Source organism: Hippocampus comes, unplaced genomic scaffold, assembly GCF_001891065.2.
Source record: "Hippocampus comes isolate QL1 unplaced genomic scaffold, H_comes_QL1_v1.1 scaffold261, whole genome shotgun sequence".
Lineage (NCBI taxonomy): Eukaryota > Metazoa > Chordata > Actinopteri > Syngnathiformes > Syngnathidae > Hippocampus > Hippocampus comes.
The window spans coordinates 5,118,271-5,140,454 of record NW_017805824.1 but is presented as its reverse complement, the minus strand read 5'-3'; the positions used below and the strand labels follow the sequence as shown (position 1 = coordinate 5,140,454).

The following is a 22,184-nucleotide window of genomic DNA, read 5'->3' as shown; positions in this document are numbered from 1 at the left end:
CTCTGGGAACACCCTGTTTGAAGCTTCTCAATAGTGAGGTCGTGTCCAATCAATTGTTGAAGATGACTGTTTCAACAAACTAGTTGAACCCGGACATTTATTGGCCGATCATTAAAATGCCATCTAAGTTCATCCTGAAATTTCGTCCCACAGCATGATATCCTTACCTTTTTGTGAGTATCGTAATTGTGTAAAAAAGTGCGAAACATATCAGCGTGTTTCTCTTCTATTCCATTCATTGACAGAAAAACATTTAAGAGAGACAAACCAGCATGAAAATTGGTGCTGATCATCTCCTTGCTGTCGATGGAGTGGAAGCTGGCAAGAAAGCTTCCTCCTGCTGTGTGGTTACAGTACTGCTGTGCATCCGTGAAGTTAGAAGGGTTGTCCGTCACTAACTTGTAACACCAGCCATTCCACGGGACCCAACCAGGAGCACACACTGTCTCTTTATACGCGAGTGACTCTGCAGGGAGAGTAAGGCCATAAAATGTGTTCTCAACCCAATCAACCAAGGCTAAAAGTGACAGAAAGGTTGACATTAAAGTGAGGTGTAAGCTACCCGATGGCCCAGTTTGAGTAGCGTTGACTATCTTCTTGCAGATGTATGGCAGTTGTTTGCTGCATGCTTCAGTTTCATACTTTTGCTTGGTGGTCAGGACTCCACAGTCTGACGCAATGATTAGAGAGACGGGGGGCATTCCTGACACAGAAAAACATACAAAAACATGTCATGAGGGAAGAGCAGAGAAGTGGCATTCGCCTCCGGCTGTCTTTTCAATGTTCACGGTATCCCTTATCTGAGGGGCTGAGTTAACAGCAAGAACAACAGATTCTTGAAGATACCTCCCTCCCTCTCCCTTATGACTCAAAAGGCTTCTTCACAAAGTCAAGTTCCAGGCATGTCTGGGCGAAATATCTTCAAGAATCTACAATGGCATGTTCCATGTATCAGCAAAGAGCTCATATCAGTCTGATAGCTTTATCAAGAATTTACAGTGGCGTGCGCTAAATATCAGCAGAGAGCTCATGTCAGTCTAATAGCTTTAGTCTCTTTCACTTTTAGAGATTGAAAAGAGCTATACCATAGTACGATAACTAGTTGACTTGTATTCAGTGCAATTCATGGGCTTGCTCAGCAAGAGTACGACCAGGCACAGTGAGCTTCTGAACAACTCAAGCCATTCGCCACCACCACCACCACCACCAACACACACCAAATGTTTATTGAGAGCCAGATTTTATCAAGATAGATGTTTCATTCAAACTCAATACAGTCAAATTTTACTGAGGTCATGTGAACTTCAAATTACATACAAAGTATATTTTAGCATACTGCATGTACAACTCACTTTGAACATTTGAAATAATTGTTATGCTATGAAGTTGTGTCAACATACACGCCACCTTGTTACTGTAACCTTTTTAGCCATCTAGATGAGGAGAGAAAAGTGAGCCACATGACTCAGCAGAAATTATATCAGCAATCTAATTGCGCTGACTATGGGTACATTGTATACAACTCAGTACTGTACATAATTGCAGGGTATTCACTGGAGATGGAAATAAAAAACAAAGACAATGAATTATTACTGATAGAAAGTTAAGATCTTTAAAATATTGAAATGTGGTGTTGAATGACTGATTTTCTTATATTAAATACTAAATATGTGTATCTAAGTATTCCCAAAATTCCCAAACTTTAACTTCCGTGAACATTATTGGAAAATTTCTGGAAGTTGACCAGAAATCATCCAAACCTATTGCAATCTTAATCTTATCAAAGAAAATGAGGAGAACAAGCACCTGTTTCCCAGCGCAGCATTGAGAGCGGAGAGCCATCTGACCACTGCCAGCCCTGAGATGCGTCTAACTGATGGAGGCCTATCCACATCCTCTCCGGCATCATGTTGAGACCATCTAAAACTGAACCAAGCATACACCACAGGACTCATTGAGAAAGCAGAAAGTGAGAGAGGTCAGAATCAATAAAAAACAGGACTGACAATGTCCAGTGGAAGGACACAGTCAAAGATCACAATATGACTGATTATGTCCGAGATGGGATCAAGTCACGCATGTGTTCGTCTCAAGTCTTAGCCTTCAAGTGCCCTTATTAATGCGGTATTAGATGCGGTATCTGGTCTTCAGGAAGGGAAGAGTAAGGTCAGATAATGATGTCACTGGCCGATTCATTGAAACCACATTGACGCATATCATCTCATCATATCTCATGTCAAGTCCCGAGGCTAACTCTCACATCTGTAGAAAGCTGTTTGAGCATTTATTCAATTTCCTTAGTATAAATAAAAAACTAGCAGCCACTAGTAAAATGACTGCCTTATCAGTAATATTTTTCCACAGTACCATATAATATTTCCACACACGAGTAGGGCAGCTACATTTTACTAGTAGAAGTAGTAGCACACAGTGGACAATTAGTGTGCAGTTTTGCCTCACTAACATGTAGTTGTCCTACTAGCATATCAAAGTTGTCTTACTGGTGAACACAAAGCGCATACTGGTACATGGACCTTAAACTGGATATCAATCTCAAATAAATACTCAAACACTAGCAAAAGGCCTACAGAGCACAAGTGTGTTTTAAATGTTTTTGCACTACAGTTTTTCACAACTTTTTGACATTACCGCACACTAGTTAGGACAACATTGGCGTACTAGCAAGTTGTCTACAAACTGGCCAAAAGTGGCACTAGTACTAGTCACTAGTCGGTCATTCTTATGGTGCAACCATCGTTCTACTAGTGCACTGACTTGTCTTAATAGTGAGGACAAAGAGTAAATGCGAAAAGTGACATAAACGTGGACTTCAAGACTATTAAATAAATGTTTTAATCGGCTCTGCACACAAGTCCAAGTTGAATCTGCAGAGTTGTAGTGTTTTGTCAGTACAAGTCACAAGTTATCAAAACATCCAGTTGACTTCAGTAACAAAGTTGCAATGACTCCAGTTCCCATCTATGTGATGTATTATTTGTATCATTATATGATACATGTGTAAGTTGTTTTTGTCAGTTGATTCTTACATGTGTAGGAGTGGAGATCATCCAGGGTAGTCACACTGAGCAAATCCGCTCCTTGGCTCCGACAGGAATCTAGCGCTTGGTGCCAGGTTACGGCGGCATTGGGAACAAATTGATAGCAGGAGTTCCCCTCCGGCCCGGTAAAAAGAGTATGGCAACCTTTCTCTGAAAAGTCGGTGAGACAGTTGAGTGTTTGTTTTTTGTATAAAACGAACCCTAAGGGTCTGATTGACTAAATGTTTGTGCACATAAAAACGGCAGCAAACAAATGTAGAAGCTGATTTAATAACTGGTTGCACCCAGGATTGCATCTATCCACCGGGTAAATTTGTAGCGCAATTCATTTTATTCATTTCAACCAAAACGCGCAAAAATACTGAGTGGTCGATGCAAACAGATTAATTCAACACACGTGATGTGAGCTGATTTTGTGTCAGAAAATACCATCTGAAAGGAAGGTCTTATTGCCTTGGTTATTGCGGCAAAGGGTGTGTGCAAACACGTCTGCAATGCCAGAAACAAAATAAAGACATTTCATCTGTTACTCAAGAGTGCAATTTTGGAGCTTCTGACTGATCTAACGCAGGGGTCTCCATACTCGGTTCTAAAGGGCCATTGTCCGACATGCTTTAGATGGGTTCCACCTCCAACATGGCTAATTCAAATGATAAGGATCATTTTTCTGTTTCTTCACAGGAGGTACAAATTTACAAAAGGGAGGAAAGCAGCCACTGAGGATTGGACATGCCAGTTCTTATGGCAAAGTCAGTCACAAGAAGGGGTCATGGCACAGTGTACCACCTATGACAAAAGTCCTTTCAATTTTGCATTTCCTTGCATCTGGGTCAGCCCAGTGCACTCTGGCAATTGGTGCTGTGCTTTCCCAAGGCAGTTTTTCAGGTATGCTGCACCAAGATTTAAACGCAACGTTACTCAGACTAGAGCACTATGTCCAAATCACACTCTTTGAATTTAGTTAAATCAAATAGAACACGATTGCTAACTTCACAAATATTATTAGTTGTTGTGGAACTTGACTCATATATTGCAATCATAAGCAGACACTTGCTCTGAATGTGCTAGCTGTATGGAACTCAACATGAGTCAAACGTTGTGATGAAATATCCAAGTTTCATTTGCGTCTCCCACCAACACTTCCAGTTCCACTATTTCAAACTTCATTTGGCACTTCCAGAGCTCTCCAAAACTTTTCATAGTGAAAACGATCAGAAGTAACAAGAGTGTAAATCTAATGATTTAGATAAAGTGGTCTCTGCCAAAATCTTAGCACATCACCTGCAACATGCCCATCAACATCTCTGAAGGAACATGCAATTTAGCGCCCGCTGTTTGAGATCTTAGGAAATCAGACCCGAGTACTTTTTAAAAATTATTATTATTTTTTTTAAACATACCAGGTTTTAGACAGGTCCCCTTCTTTCTGTCTTGATCGTAGTCGGTGGTGGTGGAGCACCAGGAGAGTCCTGGCAAGTCAGAATCTGGGAGGCATTCGTGATGCCATTTTCCATTGTGCTTGAAGGGGAACTCACAAGGAGCGCCGGCAGAGTTTCCATTGGTGGTGTGAATGACTGCATAAAAAAAAATTAAAACAGGAGCACACAGAGTTAAAGACCTACAAGAATGTAAAAAAAAAAAAGTCAAATGGAAAAAAATGGAAAGTTTGGAGTGTCGCAGCAACATTTAAGCAGCAAGAGTGGAAATCACAAAATACAATATACTGTAAATGGATAATTTGGACATTACTGTGAGCTTATCCTCACAAGGTCTGCCTTGTATACATGATGAATATTATAAATGTATAAATTTAATTCATAAAATCTATCAAACCAATGGTACCCACAGAAATGAATGGAATTTACATTAATTACTAAATAAAGAAATATCGTATTGTACTCCAAAATATACATCTAAACGCATAATCAAATCAAGTCAAAGGCCAAGTCAAATTTATTTGTACAGACCCACAAAGGAGTGTCAAAGGGCTTCATACTGTAGGTAAAAGAGAATGTAAAGGAATAAACTTTTATCAAATCTTCTGAAGCCTATAAAATCCCATGCACTCACTGTAGTATTTGTGTGTTGACAGGTTTTCTTTTTTACACTTCCATCGAGCAGTAGGGTATGAAATGCTTGCTCGCAATACAATTTGTTTTTTTAAAAAAAGGAAAAAAAATTACCATGCGATGGCTTGGAACTTGAAATCGTATTAAATCGGGGCACTCGTACGTCCAGGTACTGCTGTATTATATTTTCAGTATACTGTAAATTGCCGCCTTTCAATGGATCAAAGTACATTTGAAGAATTATTCCTTATAATACTATCTGTAGCTCAGCCAGCGGTCATGTGCTTTCAACTCATATTTTGTACTCTGAAGCAGCTTGATGAAGTATAGTTTTTCAAGGAAGTTCCATTGGATCCAATTAGATTATGCATTTTTTTAAGGTCTGTACTACAACTGCAGCTGATCCAATCGCACAAGTTTTTAACCTGTGCCTTTGTATTGGACAACAACATGATTCCAAAAGAAAAAGCGACTGTAAACATAATCGGAAAAAGTCAACAGTTTTTTCCATGCAATCAAATGAGAAGGATTTTCTACTGTTGGGGGAAAATGGCCTTCTTTGCCCCGCGTGTTCGTTGAATTTCGGACGAGGAGGATGTTGGTTATCCAAATACAGGCTGGAGTCGATGAACAGTTTCTACGAAGCTTTTAATAACAGAATATTCTGGGCACCCGCGGTTTACAGACAATGGCTGCGGTGGTCACGAGTGTGAAGCAGGAAGGGATTCACATGATTTTTATGTCATCAGAAGGGCGGCACCAAAACTCAAGGTGTGACATCAGAACTTTCGTTTCCTCGAAACCGATTCTCAGATTTTCATTTAACTGGCGCGTTACAACGATCTGTGCGTCTCCACAAGGCCTCCAAGAAGGAGTGTACCAATTTTAAGTGATGATTGCTTCAAGGACGCAGAGTCTCGCTGCATGGATGTGAAAGTTATACATCATGACTAAATATGAGCAGAATACAGACTTCACTACCTATTAGGAATGCAGCAAAAAGCTGGGACAAAAGCTGAACAACCACTCCTACATGAACATGAACGATTGAGTATGAAGCCAACGTCACGTTGGGATTTGGGGGATATGTCATCTCTTCCTAATAGGAATTTGACCGACTTCAGTTTTATCTCGCATAAAAGCACTGCAGACACAGAGAAATGAGGCTTAACACCTCAACGAAGATGTTAGACATGTAGAAGAACCAGTTCGGTCAAGTGACACACCCGTTTTGTGTTGTATCTCTTTCACCTCATACCATCAAATTTACGAATTTAACTCTTATCTGCTGGACTAAACACTATAAGAAAGACTGACACACATTTCCAACCAATATTGTTATACTTGTTCACTGAAATTATATTCATTTATTCCCAAGAGTTAAATCTCTTGATTTCGTAGCATTTTTCTGAGCTGTAGGGTGCCATATGGTTAATAAGATGGTGAATCATGGTTTTGCTTTACCTGTTTTGTAGCCCTTCGCATTCATCAGTACCCAAGAGGTAGTTTTCAGTTTCAAAAGCTGGTAGTATCTCACTGATCGGCAAATACTAATGGATACGTGCTTTTGGACTTCGGACACTTTGTTATCACGGTATGAAAAAAATTGCAAATATGTTTACGGGCAGTTTTTACTTATCCCAAACAGTTTTTCTTATCGGCACAAAATTGAGGGCTGAATCCACGAAAGGAGTGTGTCTCTTGTGTGGCGCTAACCGGTAAAAATGGTGAATTGCATGGCATTCAATTCACAAAGCAAGCGCAGAAAGTGGAAATGCTTCACTTCCTGCGCTGCCAAGCAGAATGCGTCTCAGTGCGCCGGTGGTTTTGCACATACAGTATTTAAATGAGAGAATGTGCATATATTTGGAGACGAAATCGCCTACCTCAATGCAAATGAGCCTCTATTTAACTAACAACAGCGTTAATAGCCACACGCAGTTTCAGAGAAGCAAATGATGTCTAGCGAATGCTGGTGTAAAATTGGTGCTGCTCTGTGGGAGGAGGTAAATGACAGCAGTAGTATCGAGAAGGCATCGTCATGCTAGGCACAGACGGTTTTCCCTTCATGCACTGTTCATAGGGCTCCATTTTGCAATGCATTAAAAATTTTGAAGTACGGCTGTTCGGCCCAGGCTCCAATATGCTGTTGGCGTCAGCATTTCCATGAATTCTGTGAATTCGGCACTGAGTGTGTGTTTTCAATGTTTTGCAACCCTGACAAAAATCGCAAATTTCGGCATTCATAGGCTTTTGCAACTCAGTGAGATACCAGCTCAAAGGACCATGAAAATACACTTTTGAGTCGATTGGGCCACATAAAGTGATGTGGCAATCTGGCTCTTTGGCCTTGATGTTGACACTTCCTGAAGTTTTGGTCACATGTCACTCACCGCGATATGGCCTACGGCAGATGCTTTCCTGAGAGCCTCCTCTCACCCAGGCGTCATGAGCGTCCCGTTGGGCTGCTAACTGGCCTCCGCTGACCACCAGGCTCATTTGGTAGACAGTGAACACAGTGCCATCCATACAGCGCCACCACAGGATGTCCGAGCCGCAGTCCGCCAGGGACAAAGATTTGGAGTGGACATCCAACGCCAAACAGAGGGTGGTGGCCACATGGAAGAGGCGGTGACCCGAGCCCCACTTCCACAAGTGGGATGTGTTGTTTGCATCACAGGCTGAGACACCCAAACTTCCCGAGTCCTGAGCTGATAAACAGCTCCCTGTGATGGAGTGCTGGATGGTGAAGCTGTCCTCCACTGTAACACAAAACAAACCTCATATTTGAGAATAGTACTGTACCTTGATTCACAAGGTACGACGTATAAAAGACAGCGATGCATTTTCTGTCATGTATTGTAAGGTAAAAACACACAAATATGCTCAACTAAACTAATGACTACAGCTCCAGACTTCAATCATTAGGCCACACCTCCTTAAGGCACAACACACACAAATGCTTAATCTCACTAGAAAACAAGATTATTTCGTTACGTTCTCTTTTAATGTTTTTATATGTACATTTTAAAACAGAGTTTGTTTTTAATTATAAGCATGTAACAATAAAAATGACTGTAAATCAACATTTTTAAAAAGTAAAATATATGAACATCTTGCAGACATCGCATCTTAATGGGCATTTGAGAGGATGGAGAAGGATGTTATTCACATAGAATAAAATTCACTGTTTCATTTGAGACAGCTGTAGAATAGTTTTTAAAATTCTGCTACTGGTCAATGAATCCCTGAATGATTTGGATTCTAAATACGTCAAAGAAATACTGATTGAATATAAACCCAGTTGGACTCTGAGATCTGCAGACTTGGGTCAACTCGTGAATCCCAGAGTTCAGAGTATACATGGTGAAGCTGCATTTAGTTGTGATGCTGGACGTAAATGAAATAAACCGCCAACAGAATTGGCGTCAACCTCAACAGTAAATGCTTTTAATTCCAGACTGAAAATGTTGCTTTCCCCCCGCCCCATGCCTTTGATAAAGGTCTTCTAATATTTTTATTTATTGAAGTAATTCCAGGAAAAAATATATATTTTTAACTTTTAAATTATCTCAAACATTTTTAGAGTTTTCTGTTATGTTTTTTTTTAATGTTGTCAATGCTCATTCTTTTAGTAATTTTGGTAGGTTATTTTTGTTTGCTCTGCTTTGCTTCTCAATGGTCATTACCTCTTCTGTTTGTAAATGCTTGTAGGTGTTGTGTCTTTCTTTGTGTGAAGCACATTGAGTTGCCTTGTGTATAAAATGTCGAAATAAAGCTGCCTCCATGTGATAACACCTTTCCATAGATGTTCTTTGTTAGCATGTCTATGGGGTTTCTCATTATGGTGAGCATTAAGTTCGCAGACCTGAAGGCTAAGGTTTGTGGTTGCTGTGTCAGACAATGAGCAATTCTTTGAATTTTATGTTTAGTTTGAGAGTAAACTGGGTATGGCAATAAACGTAGGTCAGTAATTCTGATGGTGGAGAACGATGGGCATTGCTGACCTTGATGGCTTACCACTGGACTTCAGACCTAATGCATACTAGCATAATGTCGTATCGATTTCTGTTTCCGGAGCTCTGCGCTGATTTCGAACATATACCAGTGGACACGCCCCTGAATGTGAAACCGCCAGACAAGCACACGCGATATTTGTATCAATATACATTGTTTAACTTGGCATAATAGAAAAGCCGAAACAACCGGGATGACTCGGTGATTAACTCAGACTCTAAGTGAACAGCATTTAACTTTCTGAATAATGTAAAACAAGCAAACATTGATTTAAAGGACTTTTATAATCTGTTTGTTTTTGCGCCTATTTTATTGTTGCTCAATAGGTCAGCAGCTATTGTCCTAGTTCGTGAGTGGGAGAAGCTCTTACTGGGTGTGAGACACATTTAACAAGCATTAACGAAACTTCGCCCTCCTACTGAGGTGGGGGAAAAATTAAAGTAAAGCGTAAAATGTGTCTTTTGCAGGCGGCTGCTTACCAAAAGTCGAGCATGTCCTGTTCAATACAGTTGTCCACAACACCAACAACAAACAAAGTGTCGCCGTTCGGAACATTTTTTAAAAATTATCCTTCTCTTGCCGCACTCATAAAGATTGCATTTTCCGTGGAGAATTGAGCTGTAAAAGAAAGTGGGGCTAACTCCTTTAGTGTAAAACGAAAGTGAAAAGATTGGGGCAAATGAAACCACCGACTCTGCTGTCAAGCGCCAACGATTTCAACAAGTTAAAAATGTAAGATGAAGTACATTTTCCGGTTCAACGTACAAAATAAAGTAACGCTCGGTATCCTGTTCACGAACGTGACCGCTTCAAAAGAAAATACGAGTGCAAATACGTAATGTGAAATCATTTACACAAAGTAAAAACCTTTATTACAGAATTTCGTAGATTTTTAGAGTGCTTTATTTACCCATTTAGCTTTGTTACAAAGTGTTGCTGTCTACTATAATTGTTAAAAAAAAAAAAAAAGAACTCAGATTCTACTTTAGTAGAAGTACAGATGCTCAATGCAACTCAAATAAAGGGGGAGATTATGTGTACAGAAGTTTACTTTTGCATTGTCCCAAGTTTCAAAATGGGAATTGGATGAGTAAAAATTCTATTGTACTTTTGTACTTAAGTGTATTTCAGAGTTTGAATTTATTTTTTTTACTTTTTGTTAAGGAGTTGAATCAGCGCTTTTTTTAACACAAGTATCACCTGCACGGCTTTCACTTAACTAGTGTGAGTACTTTAACCAACTCTGAATAACAAACATTAAAATACAGGTGAACACTTGCAATGTAAAAATATCCATCCATCCATCCATTTGCTAATTTGCTTATCCTCACAAGGGTCGTGGGGTGTGCTGGAGCCTATCCCAGCTGTCCTTGGGCAGTAGGCGGAGTACACCCTGAACTGGTTGCCAGCCAATCTGAGGACACACAGACGAACAACCATTTGCACTCACAATCACACCAAGAGACAATTTAAAGTGTTCCATTAACTTGCCATGGGAGAACATGCAAACTCCACACAGGGAGGCCGGAGCTGGAATTGAACCCGGTACCTCTGCACTGCGAAGTTGACGCATTAACCACTGGACCGGGTCACCCATCTGTTAATATATAAGCTAAAATAGTGATGGTAGGATTATGAAATCAACTAATGACTAAAATAATTTTCCATAAACTAACTAAATAAAATTACAAAAGAGTTTGATAAAGACTACACCATAATTCCTACAGTCTTGCATGAACATGGTCCTATGTTCAGATGTTTACTTTTTTTGGTTTGTCATTTTCTTTGTGCTATGCAGTACTGTCTTTACTTTCACAATGAAATGGTTTGTCAGCAAATGACAGTGCAAACAGTAAAGGTGAAATGTGAATCTTGTCCAGTCTATTGCAATCAATCTTCCACATACACAGAGGTTCAACTTTCAATTTAGAATACTGAATTTGTCATCAAAATTTAAACAGCAGTTTACATTAGAACATCTTTCCAAAATACACCGTTATATTGATGACATGACTATGCAATGACACAAGACTTTTCGTTCTGATGGCATTGGCATGTTCAGTGGTGCAAATATTTAGTGGTGATGTGTGTTCTAAGCAATATGAGAGAAAAAAAAAGACTTTTGTAAAGGAAACATTTTTCCATTTTGCTATTTGTATAAATTAATTTGAGAAATGCACTCACTGTTTTCCAGATTTCAATTCAGATCTAAGAAATGCACCAAAGACACAGAAAAACTATTATATCACAGATGTTTTTTCACGTACTGTACTGCACTTTTCACTCATAAACCACAAACACAAGTTTTCATGAAACAAACGGCACACGCAGAACTAATGCCTTCTTGAACATTTGGTGCTTATACATTCATGCAAAGTGATGTTGCCCTTTTGTTTTTGAAAAGTGCAGCTGCTGCAGTTTTACTCCTCATGAATGATTCATTACATCCTGCTGCCGGATTCTCTTCAGACTGACAATAGCAGCAATTTACTGTCACAATTTTCCGAATTGGTTCTCTCTGACATCTTGTGACCTCAGTTGAGATCATTAACACAATGTTATTACTTTATTGTTTGGCCTTTCAACTCTCAGGCAACAATTGTGGTGTGGCTAGAGGTGTATGATATAATATGGAGTAGGACATTTAGAATAACGAAATGTATTCACTGACCCACAAATGAAAACATCATTCATGTATCATTTTTATCACTCAAAAATTTGTCATTTGTTGGACCACCTTGAATTTATTGGAATACACACAAATATGCAATTTACAGCTTATAACTTGCTTAGCAACAAATAACACATCCAGTTATATGTCATCTTATACGGAAAGCCGTTTGCTTGAGCCTTTATTGGATATCCTTGATGTCCAGCTTAAGGTCCATGTACCCGTACGCTCTTTGTCCTCACTAGTAGGAGAACTTTGGCATTCTAGTAGGACAACTACTAGTGGACATTTTGGTGCTTTTACTCGGGTCCAGGTGGCTACTGTAGTGTCTGTTTTATATCTGTTTTGTGTTAGTTTCATGGAAATACGTTACCTAATCGTAGTAAGTAGGAAAACAGGCAAATGGTTGTCAAGCAGAGAAATGAACATGTCAAACAAATGCATAAGCAAGGAGCAAAATGTATATTGATGATGCTTGTTAGCTATTCTGCGATGGTCATCATCGGATTAGCAAGGATGCCCACCATTGGATTAGCAAAATGCGTACCGGTAAAGATTGTTGCATGTTCTTCAGTGATTTCATCGGGTTGCCAAGCCAACGAAGACACAATTAAATCTAAAGACTCGCATGCATCGACATGCATCAAGTTGCCATGCCTACGGGGATATAGTTATATCTAAAACCCACATGCAATCACACAAAGGCCCGGCAGGGGCCTCTATTATATTTTAAAAATAAAGCTATTTTGTGATACCATTATAAATCAGAACCATGACATGAAGTTGCTTATAGATACCATTAAAATCTAGCCGACAAAGAAGGTCACAGCCAATCAGAATTCCACAACGCATTATGATACTATTAGAATTGATAAATGATCGTAGAGACTAGCCAATGAAATGAGAGGGGTTGGCCCCTCATAACGCTATAAAACCTGTGTTTAGTCCCGGGAGATTTCAGAGTTTTCCGATGTGCACATCTGTACCTCTCCGGGTTTGATTGAATAAAACTCGTTTGTGCCCAGCCTGAACCTTGGACTCCTGACTAAGTTTGTACTTAGTTTTTGACCAACTCCGGCCTCAAACTCAGAGAAACTTCTGGTGCGTCCCTTGTCTGCGGCTCAACGAAGGAACTTCCGTGTCGGCCCTTGGCCCTCCGCGGATCCCTGGGAGAAGGTGATACGAGTGCACTCTTGTCATTCGACTAGACGTGTGCTGAATTGACTTACTGGTGAGGACAAAGAACTGAAGCAGGATATCAAGGAAATGGAATTAATGCTTGGAACCAACAGCCTTCCATAACCTTATAAGGTTTGAGGTTTGAAACTTTCAGCACACAAAAACAGAACCTGGTTTTACATCGAATATTAGTAATACTGACAAAATAGCTATTACAAGTGCAGTTCCAACAACATTAATTGGACTGTAATCCAAATGTACAGAGTAGATTACAAAACATTTTATTTTTGACAACAATCTTTCAAGAGAATGGCAAGCATTTCAGTATTTTATCTTATTACACTATCTGTACTCAACTGCTGTCCAGATCAAAGCCATTTCCAACCTGATTTGGATTCCAGGCATCGGTTTTCCCTTTTATCATTTGATGTGTTGAAAATTAACTTCTCATAGGCCGAAATAGCTCAGTTGGGAGAGCGTTAGACTGAAGATCTAAAGGTCCCTGGTTCGATCCCGGGTTTCGGCAGCGTATACTCTTTTGAGAGGAAGGTCAAAACTGGATATTTGAGCTTTCTTTTCGTTCACCTGCTTTTTAAGGGCCGTGCACGAGTGCGCTCTTTGTCCACACTAGAAAGACAATTCAGCAAACAAGTAGTACGACTTGGACAGACTAATTAAAAAAAATAGTATTAGTCATTATGTTCTTCATTCTACAGGAAGACATTTTGGCAACTCTAACATACTAGGAAACCCAGCCGCTGGGGTGCAGTGCCCTCCCCTGGGGGTGCGCTGTTCCCTAGTGCCGGTCCCAAGCCCGGAGAGATGGGGAGGGTTGCGTCAGGAATGGCATCCGGCGTAAAACTTTTGCCAGGACGACCATGCGAGTTGGTGGGACGGTTTACAGGGACAGATGGAAATTAATGACTCGCTGTGGCGACCCCTGGACTGGGACGAGCCGAAAGGAGAAGAAGAAGAACATACTAGGAAGACAACTTCATGTTACCAGTGAGGCAAAATTGTACTTTAATTGACATCTGTGTGCTTCTAGTACTACTAGTCAAGTGCTTTCTGCTAACATGAAGAATTCTATGATGTCACTAGTAATACTACTAGCATGCAGTTATGCCTCACTAGTAATATGTGTTTGCCAAGGTTGGACTTTTGAATATCAAGGCTATCAAAGCTGCTTGAGTGGTTATTCGATATATTTGAGATCAAATGAGTTCCATAAATTTTAAATTCATACCAATAAGACAATAATGGCACTAGTAGTTAAAAAAAAAACATCACTAGTAAAATTCTCCTCATTCTAGTCATTCTACTCGTGCAACCGAAATGTCTGACTCATGAGGACAAAGAGTGTATTAATACACGGACCTTAAGTTAGATCTCAAGAGTATCAAATAAATGCACAAATGGCTTTATGGAAATAAACATTTGATATTCTTGGTGTCCAGGGTAAGGTCGTACTAGTAGGCCCAAAGTGGCACTTGTTGAAGAAAAAAACTTTACTAGTAAGACACAGTCGTCCAACTAATGTGCTCAATTGTTGTACGATAGTGAGGACAAAGAGCTATGAGCTAGTACATGGCCCGATGGAATAAATGCTCAAATGTTTTTCTTAATATCCTTCGAATACTGAATGAAAAGTATATATCTCAACACTGGTCCAAAGCATTGTGGCAATGTCAGTCTGTCACGTTATCCTGAGTGATCTTCCAGCTCTGTGATTAGCACATTACCATCAGACTCTGTAGCTTGGGAGCCGGATTGTCGGTAATAGGCACTACCGAGTGCAGGGAGACCCCGAAAATGAGCAGTATTTCTCCTGTAAGCAAAGCACAGTGCTCCTGCCAGCAGAGCAAAGATCAACACAGCCACCAGCACAGCAGCAAGGATGATGCCGTAATGTAATCCTGAAATGCAAAGTACACAATGGTTGGTTTTGGATATAGCCACTTCTTGAAAAAAAAAAAATTGTCACTCACTTTCTCCATTTGAGTGCATTAAGCCATTAAATGCCTCTTTCAAGAAAGTAAGAATATTACAGGAAATTGCTCCGTTGTCCAAAAAATCGATACATGATGTAATCTGGTCGCAAACCTAAAAGAACTGTCATCTTAAGTGGTGACTGTAGAATGGAAACCATTCTATCCTAATTGTTTCATTTAAGACAGTGAACAAATAATCTAAAAAATAGTGTGGGTTGAGAAGCAAATAATAACAGAAACAATAGAATGGAGTATAATTTGATGTAAACCGTATATTATGTTATATTTAAAGAGCTGAATTTGGAAATGACAAATCCGCACCCTTCGGAAGTATCATTACACTTGAGTTAATGGTCAGCAAAGAGCTCAGAATGTTAACATGCACCATATCAAAACAGGAGCAATGGAAGAAACTCTCACATGACACCTACTGTATAGCCCAATAAAGAGTTAAATTGCAATTAAAGTCCACTTTACCATTGAATGGTTCCACTTCCACCTCAGTAGTTACATCTGCAAAAGAGCAAAGTAAGTGAGCTTATTTTTTTTTCTTTTGTGTTTCTACATTCAGAACCGCTATTAATGAAACCACAAATTCTCGCTTTCTCAGTGACTCTACCAATGTGTGTGTGTGTGTGTGTGTGTGTGTGTGTGTGTGTGTGTGTGTGTGTGTGTGTGTGTGTGTGTGTGTGTGTAAGACCGTATCAATAGTGTGTATGAGAGTGCTTCAGCGGTGGATGTGAGAGCGTTTTAGTATTGTATGTGAGTGGGGAAAATAATCAGTAGCGTGTGAGTGTTTCATTAGTGCGTCAGAGATGGTTTCAGTGGGGTGTGTCGGCAAAAAAATCATTAGTGAGTGAAAAAGCTTTTCATTTTGGCTGTCAGAGTGATTCTGTAATGTGTTTGAAAAATATTCAGGAGTGTGTGTGAGAGTGTTTCGGTAGTGTACATGAGAGTGCTTCTGTATTGTGTATGACAATGTTTCAGGAGTGGGTGTCACAGTATTTCAGAAGTGCATGTGAGAGTGGTGCACCAGTGCGAGCAAAAAAAAAAAATCTGTCATATTGTGAGAGTGTTTTAAGTATTGAGTGCATACGAGAGTGCTTCTGTAGTTTGAGTGGAAAAACGTCAGCGTGAGATCTTTTCAAAAGTGTATCAGTGTTTCTGTAGTGTGTATATGCAAACAACAGTGGTGTGTATGAGAGCATTCAGCAGTGGGTGTGAAAGTCTTAGTACTGAATGTGAGCAGGGAAAAAAAGACAAGTGTGTGAGTGTTTCATGAATGCGGGTGAGAGGGTTTCACTCGTGTGTGTCAGCGAAAAAAAATCATCAGTGTGAGAGAGCATTTCATTTATGTTGTGTGTGTGTTTGAGAAACAGTAGTGGGTGTAAGCCTTTCAGTAGTGTGTGTGAAGGCGTTTCATATGTGTGTGAGCAAAAAAGATTCAGTGGTATGCATAAGACCTTTTAAATAGAATGAGAGTGTTTTCGTAGTTTGTCGGAGCAAAAAAAAAAACATCGGAAGTCTGTGTGAGAGCATTTCATGAGTGAGTGGGAGTATTTCTGTAGTATGTGTGTGAAAAATAGTCAGTAGTGTGTATGAGAACATTAATGTATTGCGTACAAGAGTGTTTCATTAGAGCGTGTGAGAGTGTTTCAGGAGTGTGGATGGGAGCGTTTTAATTCACTTTGTGAGCAGAAAAAAAAAATACGAGTATGTGAGAGAGTGTTTCAATATTCTGAATGGGAGCATTTTCGTAGAGTGTGTTAGAGGTAAACTCCATAGATTCTTCAAGACATGCCTAGGTCACCTGAGATTGTTTTGCAGACAAAGCCGAGTCTCTCGGTGCACCCCAACAAGAGCCACACTCCATCAACTGCCCGGGTGGTGACGCAGGTGTCTGCAGTCAGTAATTTGACATCTGGAGCTTTGCTGGGCCAGCTGCTGTAGTCCAAAGGTGAACCGTCCACCCAAGCCATAGAATCCGCTAGAAGTGAAAGACACGGTTCATTACTAAGTCATTTTAAAGGCTGGTGTGGTGGAAAGCCATTTAATCATTAACTCCATATCACTGATATCCTGCATTCGGTCCATGTACTAGCACCATTATTATTTCTCGCAATGAGTTCCCCTCTTATGGAATGAATGACGAAAAAACAAATCCCAGCCAGTCCGCTGAAATAGCTCAGTTGGGAGAACGTTAGACTTAAGACCAAAAGGTCCCTAGTTCAAGCCTGGGTTTTGGCAGTATACGTGTGATTGTTTTTACTGTGAAAAGCCATCCAAGCAAGTACTCCAGTCTTCTTGATATCCAGCAGATTGTGTCTTACTGTCATTTTTTTCTCATTTTTATTGTCAGAGTCATTGTAACTTCTACCAGTGTGCTAAATTTTCTTTTGTTCGACTTATTGAATAACTGTGTCTTACTAGTGATGTTTTTTCACTACTGCACACTAATGGGACAATTCCAACCAAATTGGTATTGCTGGACTCGGACTGATCCAATAGGATGGACATGGGAACTGCAGCTACAAGCATTCTATGCAGTTGCAGCTATAAAACTTTTCCTTGAAATGTAAAATATATGCCTGTATGATTGTGTATTGTTGACTGTGTTTATCCTGCTAACTTTGCATTCATGAATTCGCTTGGCCATGATAATAATAATTTTCATGGTCACGTTTATGATATAACAGTGCAGATATATTGTCTAAACATATCCTTGTTGCCCGAAATACGGATGGGTTCAAAATGAGTTTTTCCCAGCCGAGCGATGAAATCTTCTGCAAGTTAGAAATTGTGAAATGCACAAGTATTTTAAAAGGACAATTCAATAAGCTCAAATCTACAAAGAATGAATTCGGTCTCACCTGATATTCGAGATATTTTGTACAACTGCCGGTCTTGAGCAGATAAAAGGTCTCCCCTTTTGTCCTCTGCCCTCCCCTCACTCAAAAATTCTCTCCAATTTCCAAAGGCTCTCGAAAGCTCTCCAAAAATTCTCACCACTCTTTTCCACGTTTCTCTAATCATACTCTCTTCTGAAAAATCTTTGCTCTTTCACCTATTTTTTTTTGGTTGCGCTACCACGAATGGAATAACAGCTTTCGGCCATGTGTGTGCGTGTGTGTGTGTGTGTGTGTTTGTGTGTGTGTGTGTTTGTGTGTGTGTGTGTGTGTGTGTGTGTGTGTGTGTGTCTTTCTCTCTCTCTCAAGTAGTAGGCAGACGCTCACTGTCAATGTTGAAGTAAAGCCCCAACCACATGTTCTGGTGAAGGAACCCTGAAGTCCACAGCTGCTCCAGGACAAAGCGGTTCTCTGCCTCATTCTCGATGGACAGGACATCTGACGTGTTGACTGGAAAAGCAAAAAGCCACTCAATAAATTGATCTGTGTTTTATAAAATAGCCTAATTACATTTTTTCCTCGCTCTAATACTGTACTACAAAAAATTAATAGATAGGCTTTACAGATTAACTTAAAATTCACGATAACATTTACAGGAGAAATTAATTTGACCTTCTCGAAATTACTGAATGCACGTTCAGTTGCTCAATTTCTTGACTTTTTTGCTGAACAGCAAAATTCACAACAGGTGTTTGAATGTTAGTGAACTATTATAGTAGGGCATCCACCTCTATGCCTTTCTGTGACTCTTCCAGTCTCTCTATGTTTTGGTCTTTTGGTGATTCTGAGAGACAAAAAGAAGGCAGCGCGTTGTAGCTCATTCTCTATAGGGGCTCCAGTAATCTAACCGACTTGCAGAAATTAGAGCCGCTACCTCAGTAGAAATGTTTAAATGTCGACTTATGACTCATTTTTCTACTCTTGTATTTAGTTAAACCACAGGTAGGCCTGTTTTACTACTACAGTACTTCTCTCTTGAAAAGTTCAACTTACCTCCCCTTTGAAGGTCATTGTGCACTTTAGGCTCATACTGAAATCTAAACTGAAAGCCAAACAATTATATGTCACTTTTAAGGAGGAGTGTATGTGCTTTGGCTCAATTAAGGAAAACATGGGTCGAGTAAACTTCAGCTCAGCAGCACCACTTTGGTCCTGTTGAGGGAGTTTCAACATTTATATTTTAAGCACACCTGTGTGGTGTTTCCATGTTCTCCCCATGCCTGGGTGGGTTTTCCCCAGGGTCTCCAGTTTCCTCCCACATTCCAAAAACATGCACGGTAGGTTAAATGATCACTCTAACCTGGATGGATGTGTCAGCTAATGCTTTAAATCGTCCTTAAATGACAGAAAGCAAAATAACCCCAAAAGCAGGATTCCTCCTCAAGGAAACATTTGAAATACATCCAATAAGATACCATGTTAATAAGAGAGAGAAAAAAAGACACACAGGCAGGACAGTGGTACCTCTACTTACGAACATCTCTTCATACGAAATTTTCAAAGGTCTCAAAAGGAAAACAGCTCTTGTTACGAAAGAAATTTCAAGATAGGAAAGGTAAAAATACAGTATGGCCTGCTACTCGCAGCTCTGAGTTTCCTGAACGCAACATACTTAGAGTTGCTCTGCCATTAGCCATTACCGAGCATCATCTTGGCATCCCATTGGATAAGAGGGACGGACCTCTATCGCAAGTGTCTATGTGTGCAGATAGATAAATGGATACATATGTGTCTATGCAGCGTTTTCGTCACTCGCCCGTCGGGCCGTAAGGTGTTCCGATAGTTTTACGTAAATGTGAATCACCCAGAAAACGTGTTCACCAGTCGGGCGATCGCTTACTATGCTGATGTTTGATATTTTTGAAGGATTTTCTAGTGAAAAATTTCTTCCAGAAACAATTAATTTCGTAAGTAGAGGTACTACTGTAATCCGGTTTAAAAGTGTTCATATCACATGGGAGGGGTAAAACTATTTTCAATTTTATTTTACATCGTCTCTCTGTATTGCAATTTTCAGTTGTCATGGGTTGGTCTGAAATCCATCCACCTGCAACATTTCAGTCGCATCCCTGAACAGGATAAGCGTAAGAAAATAGATGGAGTGCCACCCTACCTTTCCGTCTGCAGTGCTCACGTGCCTCCTCAAAAGTCAGTCTCTGCACCAGAGGCTCAAAGTTGTAACAGCCACGTCCAAATTTCACCCACGTGGAGGGGCACACAGCTTCATATGAGATAAATGGTTTATTCCCTGCAATGGAGAGCACAAAACCTTTATGTTCTTTTCAGGGCTGCGAAATTCTGTAAATTATCAAAGTTGGATTTTCTTCCACCTGAAAATGAATGTGAATGTATGGAGAAAAAAAAAACTGAAAAAACAAAATGGAAGGTTGGACCTAATGGGGAACTTTAACTTGCTGTTCTACTTAACACATACATTTGTTGAATTAGAATGTATTTTAAATATATGATTTTGTCTGGCTGTGTGCTTATGACAAAATGTTCCTATTTATACTTGAATATGATCCCTTTTAATTTACTTAACCTCAACTCTTAGTCAATTGCCATAATTCTCATGGAAAGTTTCCACATTTGAACGTTTGCCAAATTCCCCTGCTTAACTTCCCATGAGAATTTACTGCAACTTTTCACCCTGAATTCTGCACCCCTTTGCAACTATCTAGTGCACATTCAAAACAGCAAAGACCTGGAATCAGAGCTGAATTCATGTTTGAGAGTTTATATTTTACTTGGCGGAGGAATGTGACACAAGGCTCCTGGTAGAAGATTTTCGCAGTCAGCTCGCCGCCATCCTCCATTCACATCCATGTACACGCATTCTCCGATCTCAGAGTCATCTTCAGCCGAGTCCCAGTGTGTGTACACGGTATCGCTGCCATCTGACCACTGATAGTTAATCCCACTCTGTAAACAAATAGAATTATGCCACATTCAATCAGGACAAAGTGGCACTCTTGGATGGAACATCACAATGGAGCCTGATCCCTACTCACGTTACCGTAGTTATCTATTTACTACTTAAATTTGCTGCACAGTCATTATTGTCAGAACATAAGTCGATTGTGAATTTTTTTGGTTTAAAATGATGTTGCTTTCCAGGACACACAAGGATTCACTCATAATTTGCAGGTTTAGCCACTGGATGTGTGAGCAAGTACAAAGCCTATGAATTTATCTTTAGCAAAAATTGCTGTCATGTTGAATCTCATCATAAGAAGTCACTTACATCTTGGCTGTACAGTCCAATCCAGTGCGGGACTCCCAATCTATTGACAAGCACCGTAAGGAAAGCCTGGTGGTAGGCATCGGTGATGCTCACTAGGTCCGAATCATTATCCATGCACATATGCATGGCGTCATACCAGCTCATGTTGCCTGAAACCACCTTGTAACTGCGACTTTTGTACTCAATGCTGTCGGGGAGTGGGTGGCGAGATGAGTGGGTGGGGCGTTTGGATGTATCTAAAACAAGAAAAGGGAACAGTGGTAATTGCAAGTAAGATCTCTATGGGAACAATAAATACGTTTTATAGTCAAGATCAAATCATCTTCATGTTCAGTTGTACTACTTTGAACATACTACTTTGAAAATACACTCTATAATCACTAAAAAAAAATAAATAGGTATTCTTTCACAATTTAAGGTGAGGGTGCTGAACAACAAATTCTACCTTTGCAGAGAAAATACTTCTCACTTTTGATGTTACAGACAATACTGACATTATATTGTGAAAGTTGTAATTCACTGTCATTGGTTGCTTAGACACAGTGGTACCTTGATTTACGATATTTCCATCCATTTCAATGGGGAAATTAAGGTACCACTGCATTCCGTATTCATGCTAGGGTACAGTATTCTATTTAATCAGTGAAATGATAATATTCAAATAAAACATGTAAATAGAACTGGTAGTTTTTTGGGACTCTTACCTTGAGGTTTTTGGCAAACAAAGCCATAGCCATCCTCACTGCACTTCTCATCATACCACTTCCCTGTCAGGTGGACGTTGTGGTTGTTGGACAACACCGTGCACAGAGGTTCGTCAGCAAAGCCAGTGAGCAACTCATCCTCCTGGAGTTACATCACAGTATATATCAGTTGACATATGCACATTTATTATAAATGTATGGACTCTTCGCCTTATTTTGACCTCACCTCCAAAGACTAGCATGAAGCACACTCCCTTAATATTTTCGACTTGGCTTCATTGTATCAGAAAGCAAATATATCTTGGCACCCTTCTGTGACGTGAATACCCACCACATTGGGTGTG

General features: G+C 39.9%; 2 protein-coding genes and 1 non-coding gene across 4 annotated transcripts in view; 1 reads left to right on the top strand and 2 right to left on the bottom strand.

The window, feature by feature from the left end:
* ly75 (lymphocyte antigen 75) overlaps positions 1 to 9,879 on the bottom strand; it is a 33,611-nt gene extending 23,732 nt beyond the window's left edge. Inside the window, exons 1-7 of the mRNA XM_019886620.1 lie at positions 9,625 to 9,879; positions 7,522 to 7,890; positions 4,460 to 4,633; positions 3,048 to 3,209; positions 1,807 to 1,926; positions 563 to 703; positions 269 to 466 (exon numbers count right to left, since the gene is read on the bottom strand). Coding sequence (XP_019742179.1) covers positions 269 to 466; positions 563 to 703; positions 1,807 to 1,926; positions 3,048 to 3,209; positions 4,460 to 4,633; positions 7,522 to 7,890; positions 9,625 to 9,700 — 1,240 coding nt within the window. The 5' untranslated portion in view covers positions 9,701 to 9,879. The remainder of the gene's footprint in view (positions 1 to 268; positions 467 to 562; positions 704 to 1,806; positions 1,927 to 3,047; positions 3,210 to 4,459; positions 4,634 to 7,521; positions 7,891 to 9,624) is intronic.
* Positions 9,880 to 13,448: 3,569 nt separating this feature from the next.
* trnaf-gaa (transfer RNA phenylalanine (anticodon GAA)) lies at positions 13,449 to 13,521 on the top strand. Its single transcript has one exon. It is a non-coding gene; the product is annotated as a tRNA-Phe (tRNA).
* Positions 13,522 to 13,974: 453 nt separating this feature from the next.
* The window catches only part of pla2r1 (phospholipase A2 receptor 1), a 29,411-nt gene continuing 21,201 nt past the window's right edge, over positions 13,975 to 22,184 (bottom strand). For both annotated transcript variants that reach the window (XM_019886621.1, XM_019886622.1), the window contains 8 exons: positions 21,841 to 21,982; positions 21,137 to 21,372; positions 20,640 to 20,814; positions 20,006 to 20,140; positions 18,220 to 18,342; positions 16,797 to 16,973; positions 15,464 to 15,499; positions 13,975 to 14,911 (listed from right to left, as the gene is read on the bottom strand). In XM_019886621.1, the coding sequence (XP_019742180.1) occupies positions 14,697 to 14,911; positions 15,464 to 15,499; positions 16,797 to 16,973; positions 18,220 to 18,342; positions 20,006 to 20,140; positions 20,640 to 20,814; positions 21,137 to 21,372; positions 21,841 to 21,982 (1,239 nt within the window). In that variant the 3' untranslated portion in view covers positions 13,975 to 14,696. The remainder of the gene's footprint in view (positions 14,912 to 15,463; positions 15,500 to 16,796; positions 16,974 to 18,219; positions 18,343 to 20,005; positions 20,141 to 20,639; positions 20,815 to 21,136; positions 21,373 to 21,840; positions 21,983 to 22,184) is intronic.